The sequence below is a fragment of the Mytilus trossulus genome, unplaced genomic scaffold, assembly GCF_036588685.1.
Source record: "Mytilus trossulus isolate FHL-02 unplaced genomic scaffold, PNRI_Mtr1.1.1.hap1 h1tg000125l___fragment_2___debris__unscaffolded, whole genome shotgun sequence".
NCBI lineage: Eukaryota > Metazoa > Mollusca > Bivalvia > Mytilida > Mytilidae > Mytilus > Mytilus trossulus.
In genome coordinates, this window is record NW_026963299.1 from 97660 (window position 1) to 110925 (window position 13266).

General features: G+C 33.6%; 1 protein-coding gene across 1 annotated transcript in view; it reads left to right on the forward strand.

Annotated features, from left to right (window-relative positions):
• The window catches only part of LOC134700154 (uncharacterized), a 106008-nt gene that overhangs the window by 52987 nt on the left and 39755 nt on the right, over positions 1 to 13266 (forward strand). Inside the window, exons 24-34 of the mRNA XM_063561518.1 lie at positions 149 to 406; positions 895 to 1081; positions 2204 to 2419; positions 2714 to 2843; positions 3393 to 3577; positions 4159 to 4515; positions 6333 to 6460; positions 6866 to 7126; positions 7502 to 7685; positions 8599 to 8841; positions 11903 to 12032. Of these exons, the coding sequence (XP_063417588.1) occupies positions 149 to 406; positions 895 to 1081; positions 2204 to 2419; positions 2714 to 2843; positions 3393 to 3577; positions 4159 to 4515; positions 6333 to 6460; positions 6866 to 7126; positions 7502 to 7685; positions 8599 to 8841; positions 11903 to 12032 (2279 nt within the window). The remainder of the gene's footprint in view (positions 1 to 148; positions 407 to 894; positions 1082 to 2203; positions 2420 to 2713; positions 2844 to 3392; positions 3578 to 4158; positions 4516 to 6332; positions 6461 to 6865; positions 7127 to 7501; positions 7686 to 8598; positions 8842 to 11902; positions 12033 to 13266) is intronic.

The following is a 13266-nucleotide window of genomic DNA, read 5'->3' on the forward strand; positions in this document are numbered from 1 at the left end:
ACATTCAATTTAGCAAAAGGCATTTATGCTGACTTAATTTGTTGGTAGTAGGACAATAAATATGCCAGGTTAGTTTGTGAATCCAATTAAGTTTGGGTACAGGCTGCAAGGAACATCTTGTCTTTAGTTGGTTATCTTTTTTTTTTAGGTCAGTCATTATAAATTTTCCTTATCATGGTCCAGAATTTTACCACAAGGGACAACTAATACAACTAATGCTGCTGGGATTATGTACTACAACCAGCTGATTGATGCTTTAATTGATGCTGGCATAGAACCTGTGGTTACCTTGTATTATTGGAATCACCCTCAATCTTTAATGGACACGGAAGGATGGTTGAATGAGGATACTGCGACCTTATTTAATGATTTTGCTGACCTTTGTTTCTCATTATTTGGTGACAGGGTATGTGTTTATACATTTTTTCATGCGAAGATATATGTAGTATTTATTGTACTGTGGATTCATTTTTATTCCATAGATATTTTTGTGGGTTTCCTACAAACAGATGAACCACGATTTCAAATGTTCAACGAATTACCAATTTCCTATAGGCTTTATATGCAAAGATTGACTAAACCACAAAATCAAAAAAGCTCAAAATGCAAAAATTTGATACCCATGATAACAAATGAATCCACAGTATTAGATTTCATTTGTGATCCAAGTTTTAAAAAAAAAAGCCCAAAACTATAGGGGATAGCCAACCATTCAAAATATAATATTTGCTGAGGTTTTCAGCTTTTAACTATAACATAAAAAACATATAAACACATTCGGTTCTTTCAACTGAAGCAGTGATTATATACTCTGGCATTATATATGATAGCTCATTAGTGTAAATATGCATACTACTGTTTGATGAGCTGTGTATTAATCTATCCTTGTTTTAGGTAAAGACCTGGGTGACAATTCATGGTCCTAAGGGCATGGCATTAGATGGATATGAGAAAGGAACTACAGCACCAGGATTGACCAATCAGGATGGTAGAAATACATATCTTGTGGGTCACAATCTATTGAGAGCCCATGCCATGGTTTACAATACATATGACAAGAAGTACAGAGATTTACAAAAAGGTATGTTGTATCTACCATGTGTACTAGGTTTCAAAGGGAAGTAAGAAATCCTTGTAAGGGGACATTATCTTTTGCAGTATGTTCATCTTTTTGTCTGTCCACTAGTATGTTTGTCCTGTATCAGGCTAACTTTTGGTATATGATAGTTGAAGTTGTGGTAACATCAACTTGAAACATAATACACATGCTTATTATAATGCAAATTTAGTTAAATTTATACACAATCAGTTTTTGTCCCTAATATTGTGTTTCACTGAATATGTAACTGGATAATGGAAGTGGGGCATGATGGCATTACCTGTAACTTATATTCTTGTTTTTAAAATAGTAATTTTTAATGATTTTGCTTAAACCTTAAGATATTATAAGTTATCTACGTTCATTTCCATAGATATGGATATTTTAACACCCTGAAGTACCCCAGTACACCATAAGGCGTAGTGGAAGGGTGTACAGGGTACTGAAGGGTGTTAAAATATCCATATCTATGGATATGAACGTAGATAACGAATTTATCCCCGATCTTAGTCTGAATCAGGCAAGTTTTATTGAAATTCAGGTACAAAGTGTTACGCGAAAACAACGTTTTTTTCATTATCTAAAAAAGTTTTATAAAAATTTGGAAATTTTACATATTTTTTACGGGGTGTAGGGTACTACCTTTGGTACAACCCTACAAGTAGTCAAATACGGAGACAGAGAAATTGGATTGAGTAAAATTTCGCGCTCAATGTTGTGAGCGTTACGCAATAGATGTTGTGACGTCAACGTGGGTAATTTGCATAGCTAGGTCAGTAGTCCCATTCCTTGAAAATGTGGTAGTCAAGTGATGCATTTAATGAAATGAGTGTAAATGATCGGCATAATAGGACAAAATCGCTAATGAATTAAATATTTAATTACAAACATCATGGATAATCTACAGAATTCAATATTTCACAAGGAGCAATCATGAAACTAGGGAAAACTTGCGTGAAGTTCCCGGGATAATGGTTAGCAACGTCTGGGGATATGGGTTAGCAACACCCAGGGGCTATGGGTTTTGTAACGACGTGCGTTAACCAATCAAAATTCCAGATATATACTAAGCCGGGGATAAAGATTTATGTTTATATATTAAAGGTAGAATTGGAATATCACTTGAGGCAGCATGGAATGAACCATTGAGGAAATACAGTCCTGGAGATTGGAATGCATCAGAGAGGGCTAATGCATTTTATTTTGACTGGTTTGCTAATCCTATATTTGGAAACGGTGACTATCCTGATATAATGAAATCTACTGTCAATGACAGTCGTCTGCCAATGTTTACATCTGAGGAGAAGAAAATGTTAAAAGGTTGGTTTTAATTTAAAAACTTCAAGTCTGTTTATGGCAGTTACTGCAAGTATACACTTATGAGGAAAAATTAAGTACAAATTTTTTGTCAGTTGATGTTTTATGGTCTATTTCAGCTGTTTATATATGTTGTTTTGTTGTTTATTTTAAAACAATAAATTGCCGAAATTTGATGTTAGGTACAGTACTCAAGAAACTGAAAAAATAAACAAAACCTAATTCATAGAAATAAAATAAAAAGCAATTATAACAAGATTTTTCTGGTCAAATACTGAATGTATATATATTTTGCAGGCTCAGCAGATTTTCTTGGACTTAATCTTTACACTGCTAATCTAGTTACAACTGCAGAACATTCTGACATGTTGACAGGTGTTGCAAAAGACACTGCAGTCAAGTTTTCTGTGGACAATAGTTGGAAGAAGTATGCATATAATATGATCTTTTGTAATTAGTCAATTTAAAATCTAAAGGACTTTTGGAAAGAACTTTTTTTTGAAATACCCATGATGAAAATATTTTTAAAATCCATTGTTCGAGAGTATTTAAGGATTCATGAGACAATATTATCAATCTCTGATTACTTTTAGACAATCTGTCTATTTGGTTGTTTTGACAGATACTTAAAACTACATTGTCCAATCTTTTGCAATTAAACATTTATAAAAACATCCATATAATTAATTATACTGCCTGAAAAATAATTCTGCAGCATGTATTCAAGGCTTTTCATGTTCTCAGTAAGCCTGTTTGTCTGTCTGTCCATCCATTAATAAAAAAAACAAATTTGCCTTTGTTAGTTTGAATATGAAACCTATGTATATGGAAGATATGGGTCAAATTCAAATTTGTAAGATTGATTTAACAATGTGTTATTTCTGGATGATTTCTCCTTTTTCTTTGTATTGTATTATATGAATGTTATTAAATCTTGAGTCATCCAAAGGCTTAACCTTTCTTGTATCTCTTTTAGGACAGGTTCATCTTGGTACCATGTTACACCGTTTGCAATGAGAAAGATGCTGAACTGGATAAAGAATAAATACCCTGGTATCCCTGTATATGTAACTGACACGGGAACCAGTGATAATGATGGCACACTTGATGATGTCCATAGAGTAGCCTATGTTAAAGAATATACAAATGAAGTGTTGAAAGGTATATTGGAATAAAAAGGGAGATCAATGAGACAGCAATCCATCCACATAAAATTGTTAAAAAGTAAAAAAAAAAATACATTTAGAGTCATCAGACTGTGTCTAATGGTGGCAGCAGTCAATATAACTAGCTTTGAATCATGATTATACACAAGTAGAAGGAATTCAACAGAGAATTAAACACATTAATGTATTTTACCTACAATAAAAACTCAACAGAAAACAAAACATGAAGAGGTTACTGTAGCCAATGAAAAACATCCTGGCTTAGTACTGAAACATGAAGAGCTTGCTGTAGCCAATGAAAAACATCCTGGCTTAGTACTGAAACATGAAGAGGTTACTGTAGCCAATGAAAAACATCCTGGCTTAGTACTGAAACTTTAAGATGTGTAAGGGTTAAACTTCTTATTAATGTAGTAATCTCTATCATCATCAGTAGAATAAAAAAGTTACAGTTAATATTATGCATTAAAAAAACCAGTTTTCATTAATTCTAACTTAGATTCTTTTATAAATCTATGATATTCCTTGTTAAAATTATTTTTCTGCACAAGAAACTTATCTTATATATTATTTCAGCAATTAGACTGGACAACTGTACAGTTGAAGGATTTTTTGTCCATACATTAATGGATGGTTTTGCCTGGGAGAGTGGTTACAATGAGAAGTTTGGACTTTACCATGTTGACTTTAATGACCCTGGTAGAAAGAGAACTGCCAAAGTGTCAGCTGTATACTATAAAGAACTAATCGCTGATAATGGATTCTACAAAGAAGAGCCAGTACCTTCCATGCCATTTGAACCAGTTAAACAGAAAACAAATGTACATAACTTGCCAATGGCGAGTGATTTTTATTACGGAACCTTTCCAGAAAATTTTGCCTGGAGTGCAGCTACAGCAGCTTATCAGATAGAGGGTGCTTGGAATGTTGATGGTGAGTTATTATGGTTTATCAGATAGAGGGTGCTTGGAATGTTGATGGTGAGTTATTATGGTTTATCAGATAGAGGGTGGTTGGAATGTTGATGGTGAGTTATTATGGTTTATCAGATAGAGGGGGGTTGGAATGTTGATGGTGAGTTATTATAGTTTATCAGATAGGGGGTGGTTGGAATGTTGATGGTGAGTTATTATGGTTTATCAGATTAGAAGGTGCTTGGAATGTTGATGGTGAGTTATTATGGTTTATCAGATTAGAAGGTGCTTGGAATGTTGATGGTGAGTTATTATGGTTTATCAGATAGAGGGTGCTTGGAATGTTGATGGTGAGTTATTATGGTTTATCAGATTAGAGGGTGCTTGGAATGTTGATGGTGAGTTATTATGGTTTATCAGATTAGAAGGTGCTTGGAATGTTGATGGTGAGTTATTATGGTTTATCAGATTAGAGGGTGCTTGGAATGTTGATGGTGAGTTATTATGGTTTATCAGATAGCGGGTGCTTGGAATGTTGATGGTAAGTTATTATGGTTTATGGGATAGAGGGTGCTTAGAATGTTGATGGTAAGTTATTATGGTTTATCAGATAGAGGGTGCTTGGAATGTTGATGGTAAGTTATTATGGTTTATCAGATCAGATAGAGGGTGCTTGGAATGTTGATGGTGAGTTATTATGGCTTATCAGATAGAGGGTGCTTGGAATGTTGATGGTGAGTTATTATGGCTTATCAGATAGAGGGTGCTTGGAATGTTGATGGTGAGTTATTATGGTTTATCAGATCAGATAGAGGGTGCTTGGAATGTTGATGGTGAGTTATTATGGCTTATCAGATAGAGGGTGCTTGGAATGTTGATGGTGAGTTATTATGGCTTATCAGATAGAGGGTGCTTGGAATGTTGATGGTGAGTTATTATGGCTTATCAGATAGAGGGTGCTTGGAATGTTGATGGTGAGTTATTATGGCTTATCAGATAGAGGGTGCTTGGAATGTTGATGGTGAGTTATTATGGTTTATCAGATCAGATAGAGGGTGCTTGGAATGTTGATGGTGAGTTATTATGGTTTATCAGATAGAGGGTGCTTGGAATGTTGATGTGAGTTATTATGGCTTATCAGATAGAGGGTGCTTGGAATGTTGATGGTGAGTTATTATGGTTTATCAGATAGAGGGTGCTTGGAATGTTGATGGTGAGTTATTATGGTTTATCAGATAGAGGGTGCTTGGAATGTTGATGGTAAGTTATTATGGTTTATCAGATAGAGGGTGCTTGGAATGTTGATGGTGAGTTATTATGGTTTATGGGATATACAGGTTTTCAGTGGATGTATTGTTGAAAGTTAAAATTTTATTGATGAAATTCTTTCGTTAAATTTTTATTCGATGTTGAAAATAGTTTTAATAGTGAATACCAGTGATAATGTTTACAAAGAAAAAATACAATATTTTGATACTAGAAGACTTGTTTTCAGTTAAGATCTTTTTAAGTCTTTACAAAATAGTTTATTACAAAGTAAATGTATGATTCTGAATTCACTGACACATGTAACATAGTTCTTAACACCTTTAATAGTAAAATTTGATGATTTCATGGTATTGACTCAGTTGATAGGTGTTTTTTCAAGATTGTGTATGTCTTTGATAACAATGTAACTGAAGCTTCAAATTTATGTATGACATAAGTCATCACTATAAGATGAGAAATCAGATCTATATATATGTAGACATTCTACCAAAACACACTTGAAATCCCATAATGCTACACCAATGATAAATAGGTCCAATGAAAAGTTTATATTTTGTGACATTTTAGGTAAAAGTGAGAGTATTTGGGATGTACGAGCACACAGTGGATTGTTAGACAACAATGCCACAGGTGATATAGCCTGTGACAGCTACCATAAGTTACATGAGGACATTAGAATATTGTCGGAAATGAAGGTAACTTTACGATTATTATCCTACACTGATTATTATATCATTTCCTGAGGTTTATATGTTGGAATGCTGTCTCATTGATATGAACCTATATGTTGTATTATTCATTTAAAAAGAATATTTGATAATTAAACTACTAAAACAGTGTTTTATGTACTATGAAATTGGAATTATTTTAATGTGATCATTCCAGGCTTTTGTACAATTGCTAATTCTTGTGTATGGTACTTTAAAACCACCTTATATGAATATTCAGATATTATAAATGAAAAAAGAAATATACTATGTGATTCACAAAACAAAAACATGTAGTCATAATTCTATCTCAACTGAGAAGAAAATTGAATGATAGCAAACAACGATTTGGTCAATGGTTATAAAATCTGACAACTTTAAATGACATTTTAGATGACACATTATCGTTTCTCTCTGTCATGGCCAAGGATTTTACCAGAGGGCACATCAGGAAAAGTGAATGCTAAAGGTATACAATACTACAACATGTTGATTGATGGATTGATAGATGCTGGGATACAGCCGATGGTTACACTGTATCACTGGGATCTACCTCAGACCCTTCAGGACCAGTATGGAGGTTGGATGAATGATTCCATGTCAGACTTATTTACAGAGTATGCCAGAGTCTGTTTCAACAACTTTGGTGATAGGGTAAGAGAACATTTCTTCAAATAATATAGAGTAGAGCTGTTATGAAGATGTTTTTTTTGTGGTTTTTTTTAAGCAACATATTATGATACTTATGATAAGGAACAATATAAAATATTTCATTGCTTCATGCTTTACGAAATAACTAAAATAATAATTCATCATTTTATTTTAAAATCTGAAATATATTGGTTAGATCAGAGAACCACATCCCTTCCATTCAAAACTGTCTAATTTTTTAATGCCTCTATGGTATATATTTTCCATTTTTCTGTACCTTTGGAACAGATTATATACATGGAGCCTACACTAAGAAAATGTTAACTCTAACAATGTATAAAACTTTGTCTCGATTAGCTTAAAAGAATTTGATTTCAGGTGAAGTTATGGATTACTATAAATGAGCCACACATGGTATCAGTACTAGGCTATGGAGATGGGACAATGGCTCCAGGTATAAAGGGGTCTGGTACCAAGGACTACATAGTCACACATAACCTAATCAAAGCACATGCCAAGACTTACCATATTTATGATAAGGAGTTCAGGAGTACTCAGCAAGGTAAATCATTGTGTACATCTTTAGAAACAGTAATTTTACCCCTCTATGAAAGGATTTTACAGTTTCTTGATATCTTTGAAGAGTGTGCACATATACTTTTTTCTGTTACTTCTAAGCATCTACAAGTGATAATTTCTTGATATATGAGACAAAGCTTCATCCCTTTTTGCCATACTGTGTGACACATTATCACAATCAGGTTAGTTATTTTGCTTAGGATAGTTCACCAAGAAATTGTAGTAACATCTGCTTCAAACTAAGTGCACATGTTCATAATGATATGATTATATTTAAAGTATATGCAACATTAGAGTTTGATCCAGATTTTGAAGGTCACTAATCATAGAAATGGAAAGTAAGGAGTATGGCATTTTAACAGGATTTCAATTAATATACAAAATTGATTAAGTCATCAAAAGGCACATTGATTAGTTTGTAAAATAAAACAGTGATTTAACAAGGTTCAAAAATCATAAATAGATAGAGACAAAAGGAATTGGGGTTACAAACTAAAAACAAAGGGAAACACATCAACTATAAGAGGAAAATAAAGGAACGACAGGAACACTAAATTGCAACAAAAACAAATGCCAACATAAAATGAACTATTTGATAAAATCTGACACATATTCCTGACTTAGTACAGGACATTTTAAGAAAAAATGGTAGGTTGAACCTGGTATAATGGCTAGCCAAATCTCCCCAATATGACAATGTTCAAAAATATGGCTAAGATGACAACACAAATACACGCAAGAATATTCATCAAAGATAAACGTACAAACAAACAATATAATATAGACACAACATGCAAACTGCAGATGAACAAAAAGATATTCAATCAATGACAGACCCCACAAGATATCACAAACAAAGATATGCTTTAATTACATGTACTAACATATACTTACAGGTCAGATAGGTATTTCATTGAACTTTAACTGGTTTGAACCAGAGGATACATTAGAGCCTAGGGATTTAGAAGCTTCAGAGATAGGGAACCAGTTTTGGATAGGCTGGTATGGACATCCTATATTTGTCAATGGTGATTATCCTGATGTCATGAAATCCAAAATAGCAAACAAGAGTGAGCATCAGAACTTACCATCCAGTCGTCTGCCCAGCTTCACAGAGGAGGAAAAGAACTATATTAAAGGTATACATTATCACATTTCTTTAAAGACGATAGAACAAATCTAAAGTCAGTTCCAGCACCATAGACTCAAACTTCAAATCGCCTTACAACTAATTAGGCTTAAAGAGGGTACTACCGTATAGCGGGTTATTTTCGCGGGGTGTTTATTTTCGCTTATTTTGGCGGATAAATGAAAATCGCGAAAATAAATTCCGCGAAATCGGTACTTTCTCAAAGCTAAAGTGAGAACGATAATTTTTTTCCAGTCGGCAGATCAATAACGGAATATTTTAGTTTAACATTATAAATGCCAAAGGGCATTGTACATACATGTATTTTATAAGATGACGTCGTGAGTTCTAATTAAACTGAGTTTCCTTTTCACACATGTTAAATTATCAGTTGTTCATTAAAGTCTGAAGATGAGTATCTTAAATTTCTTTAAACCTAAGAAAATAATACCGGCTGAGAATTCTGAACTTGCTGATGTAATTGGACGATCTGCACTGACAGAAGCTAATGAACGTGTTGACAAATATATAGGGAGCCCTTCAAATACTCATAATTCAGCAAAAACACCTGAATCTGCAAAACGAGGGAATTATTTAACTTTTTCACCAAAGGATCGTGCCGATATTGGTAAATACTGTGCACAAAATGGACCAGCCGCAACCGTTAGAAAATTTACAGGAGCTTTTCCCAATTTAGCTGAAAGTACTGGTCGCGGAATGAAAAGAAAATACGACGAACATTTAAATACAAAAAAAAGGAAATTGGATTTTGAAGGGGATGTAGTTGAAATCCATTCAAAATAACGTGGCAGACCTCTCCTGGTTGGGACGGAACTAGACTCAAAAATGCAAAAATATATAAATGTGTTGCGTGACAACGGGGCTGTGGTTAACACCCAAATTGTTATCACAGCCGCAAAGGGAATAATCATAAGAACTGATAAAACTTTATTAGTCGAAATGGAGGTTCCATAGAAATAACAAAAAACTAGGGAAAATCTTTGCTGCATAGGATGAACTTTGTAAAACGTAGACGTTCAACTGCTTGTAAAAATGATAAAGTTGAAAATTTCGATGAACTTAAAAAAGAATATCTCGAACGTATTGAAAAAACCGTTGTTGATTTTGACATCCCATCAAATCTTGTTATAAACTGGGATCATGCTGGTTTAAATGTAGTTCCTGTATCAAATTGGACAATGGCTGTGGAAGGTTCTAAAAGGGTAGAAATTAGTGGTTTGGGAGATAAACGACAAATAACAGGTGTCTTTGCTGGCAGTCTCTCAGGTATGTATAACTTTATTATATTAAATAGTGTCAAATAGTTTAAGTGTGTAAAGTACTTTGTCAGGTACTTCACCCTTATTAATTAGTGTCAAATTACATAAGAGAAGTAAATTCCTATTGATAATTTTATAACCTAATTAGTACATCAAAGGTCCGATCAATTTCATAATTTATCAACCGTAACATTTACAAGAAGTTTTAACACCTGTGACAAATATAGATCTTTGTTACCGGTATTCTAAGGATTAAATGCATCAGTAATTAATACATCAGAGGTCATTCAGGTAACAAAAAATAATTAACTATAACAAAAGACACTTATTTGATTTAATAACAATAAAGAAACTCACTTATAATTATATTTTTTTAGGAGACTTTCTTCTTCCTCAGATAATCTATGGCGGAAAAACTGACAAATGCCACCCTACTTATAAATTTCCTTCTGACTGGGACATTACGCATTCGGAGAACCATTGGGCAAATACTGATACACAAATGGAGTATGTTAAAAACATAATTTTACCGTACATTAGAAAAATCAAACGTTCCGCAAAACTTGATAAAGATCAAAAAGCACTATGCATATTTGATGTCTTTAGAGCTCAGATGGGAGAAGATTTTCTAGCTTTCTTGGACGAAAAAAACATTAAAGTCGTGTTTGTCCCACCATGTTGCACAGACAGTTTACAACCGCTAGATGTTAGTGTACAAAAAGCAGTAAAAAATGAAATGCGTAACTTATTTGAACAATGGTATTCTAATGAAATCGTTAAACAGTTGGATGGAAAAGAAATTGTTGATTCCGAAAATGAACCTATTGTGCCGGTTGATTTGTCTCTAACAAGACTTAAACCATTATCAGCAAAATGGTTAGTACAGATGTTCCAACACATAAAAAACAATCGGGATATTGTCCGTAGTGGATTCCGTGAAACAGGTATTAGTGGCGCCTTGGATGATTATCTTGACGAACTTCCGCTATCAAAAATGTCACGAGACAAGTAAATCAAAGATATATCTGTAAATATTGGACTATTCAAGACATGTGTTTTAACTAAAATATTGTTTCCAATTACCAAAGGTTTTTATTTATACTATTAAAATCATCATTTCTTTTAATTTCTTGTATTTATACAGAACTACAACACAGATGTTTCAAATGTTTTCTTCCTGTCAATTTGTACAACTTTTTTTAACTGCAATGATTTTAGGTACCGCCAAAATATTTTATTGGGAATTATAAATCCGCCAAAATAAAAACCGCCAAAATTTTTCGTATACCTTGTTCATGTTGTTGCCCCTCAATCGCGAAAATTTACACCCGCGAAACCCCCCCCCCCCCCCCCCCCCCCGCTATACGGTATCATGACTATTGTGATGATTTTTGTGTTTTGTGTCTAAATAAAGTTTAGTTTGTTGTCAAAGTATTAAAAAAGTGAAAATTTATATCGTTCTTTATACAAAATAAAGTTTCTAAAAATTGAATAAAATTATAGTGACAAATAAAAGCAGTATGCATGTTAATGTACAAAGTGCCAGGTGACAGTAACTGATCCTTTTTAGATATAATTTTACAAATATTGGATTCACTTGGAAGCAGGTTTTTTTTTGACAAATGTCTTAATTTTAAAAAGAAAAAAAATATATGTTTTCACATGCTTGAATAACTTATGCTGTGACTTCTGACTCAATCTACATTCACTTCTGGCCTGACACATTTATCAGTGTTGATTTTATTATGAATATCTTTATGTTTGTACATATATAATTATACAATATTTCAGGGTCATCAGATTTTCTTGGAATTAATTATTATACTTCTGACATAGCAACATTAAGATCCTCATCTTCCAATAAAGTCAGTTACTATGAAGATAGGGATATTGACCAGTACAAAGATCCATCATGGCTAGGGTAAGAGTAAGATAGGGATATTGACCAGTACAAAGATCCATCATGGCTAGGGTAAAAGTAAGATAGGGATATTGACCAGTACAAAGATCCATCATGGCTAGGGTAAGAGTAAGATAGGGATATTGACCAGTACAAAGATCCATCATGGCTAGGGTAAAAGTAAGATAGGGATATTGACCAGTACAAAGATCCATCAAGGCTAGGGTAAAAGTAAGATAGGGATATTGACCAGTACAAAGATCCATCATGGCTAGGGTAAAAGTAAGATAGAGATATTGACCAGTACAAAGATCCATCATGGCTAGGGTAAAAGTAAGATAGAGATATTGACCAGTACAAAGATCCATCAAGGCTAGGGTAAGAGTAAGATAGGGATATTGACCAGTACAAAGATCCATCATGGCTAGGGTAAAAGTAAGATAGGGATATTGACCAGTACAAAGATCCATCATGGCTAGGGTAAGAGTTAGATAGAGATATTGACCAGTACAAAGATCCATCATGGCTAGGGTCAGAGTAAGATAGGGATGTTGACCAGTACAAAGATCATTCATGGCTTGGGTAAGAGTAAGATAAGGATATTGACCAGTACAAAGATCCATCGTGCTTGGGTAAGAGTAAGATAGGGATAGTGACCAGTACAAAGATCCATCATGGCTTGGGTAAGAGTAAGATAGGGATATTGACCAGTACAAAGATCCATCATGGCTAGGGTCAGAGTTAGATAGGGATATTGACCAGTACAAAGATCCATCATGGCTAGGGTCAGAGTTAGATAAGGATATTGACCAGTACAAAGATCCATCATGGCTAGGGTAAAAGTAAGATAGGGATATTGACCAGTACAAAGATCCATCATGGCTTGGGTCAGATTTTTACAAAGGGGAAAGTTATTTGTTGAATTGGTGATTGTTTATCTGCTTTTTTTTTAAATTTAAATAAAATTAACTGTTTAAATGTAAATAAAAGTAGAGGTACAAGTGGTTCTTTGATGCTTTAAACTTGGATAAAAAATCCTGGTGAGGTTTACAGATGGAAGAATGGTATAGATGGTATTGTTGATAATCTTGAACAAAAAAAGGGTTTACTGTAAACAGGGAAATTTTTGCAGCACTTTGATTTTTAGCTATTTTCGTGGTTAAAAGTGAAATGCAAAAAAATAAAACTACCACAAAAATGAAGACAGTACTAAAATTTCTCAGTTTACAGTAATTCAATTTTGTAATCTATTTTT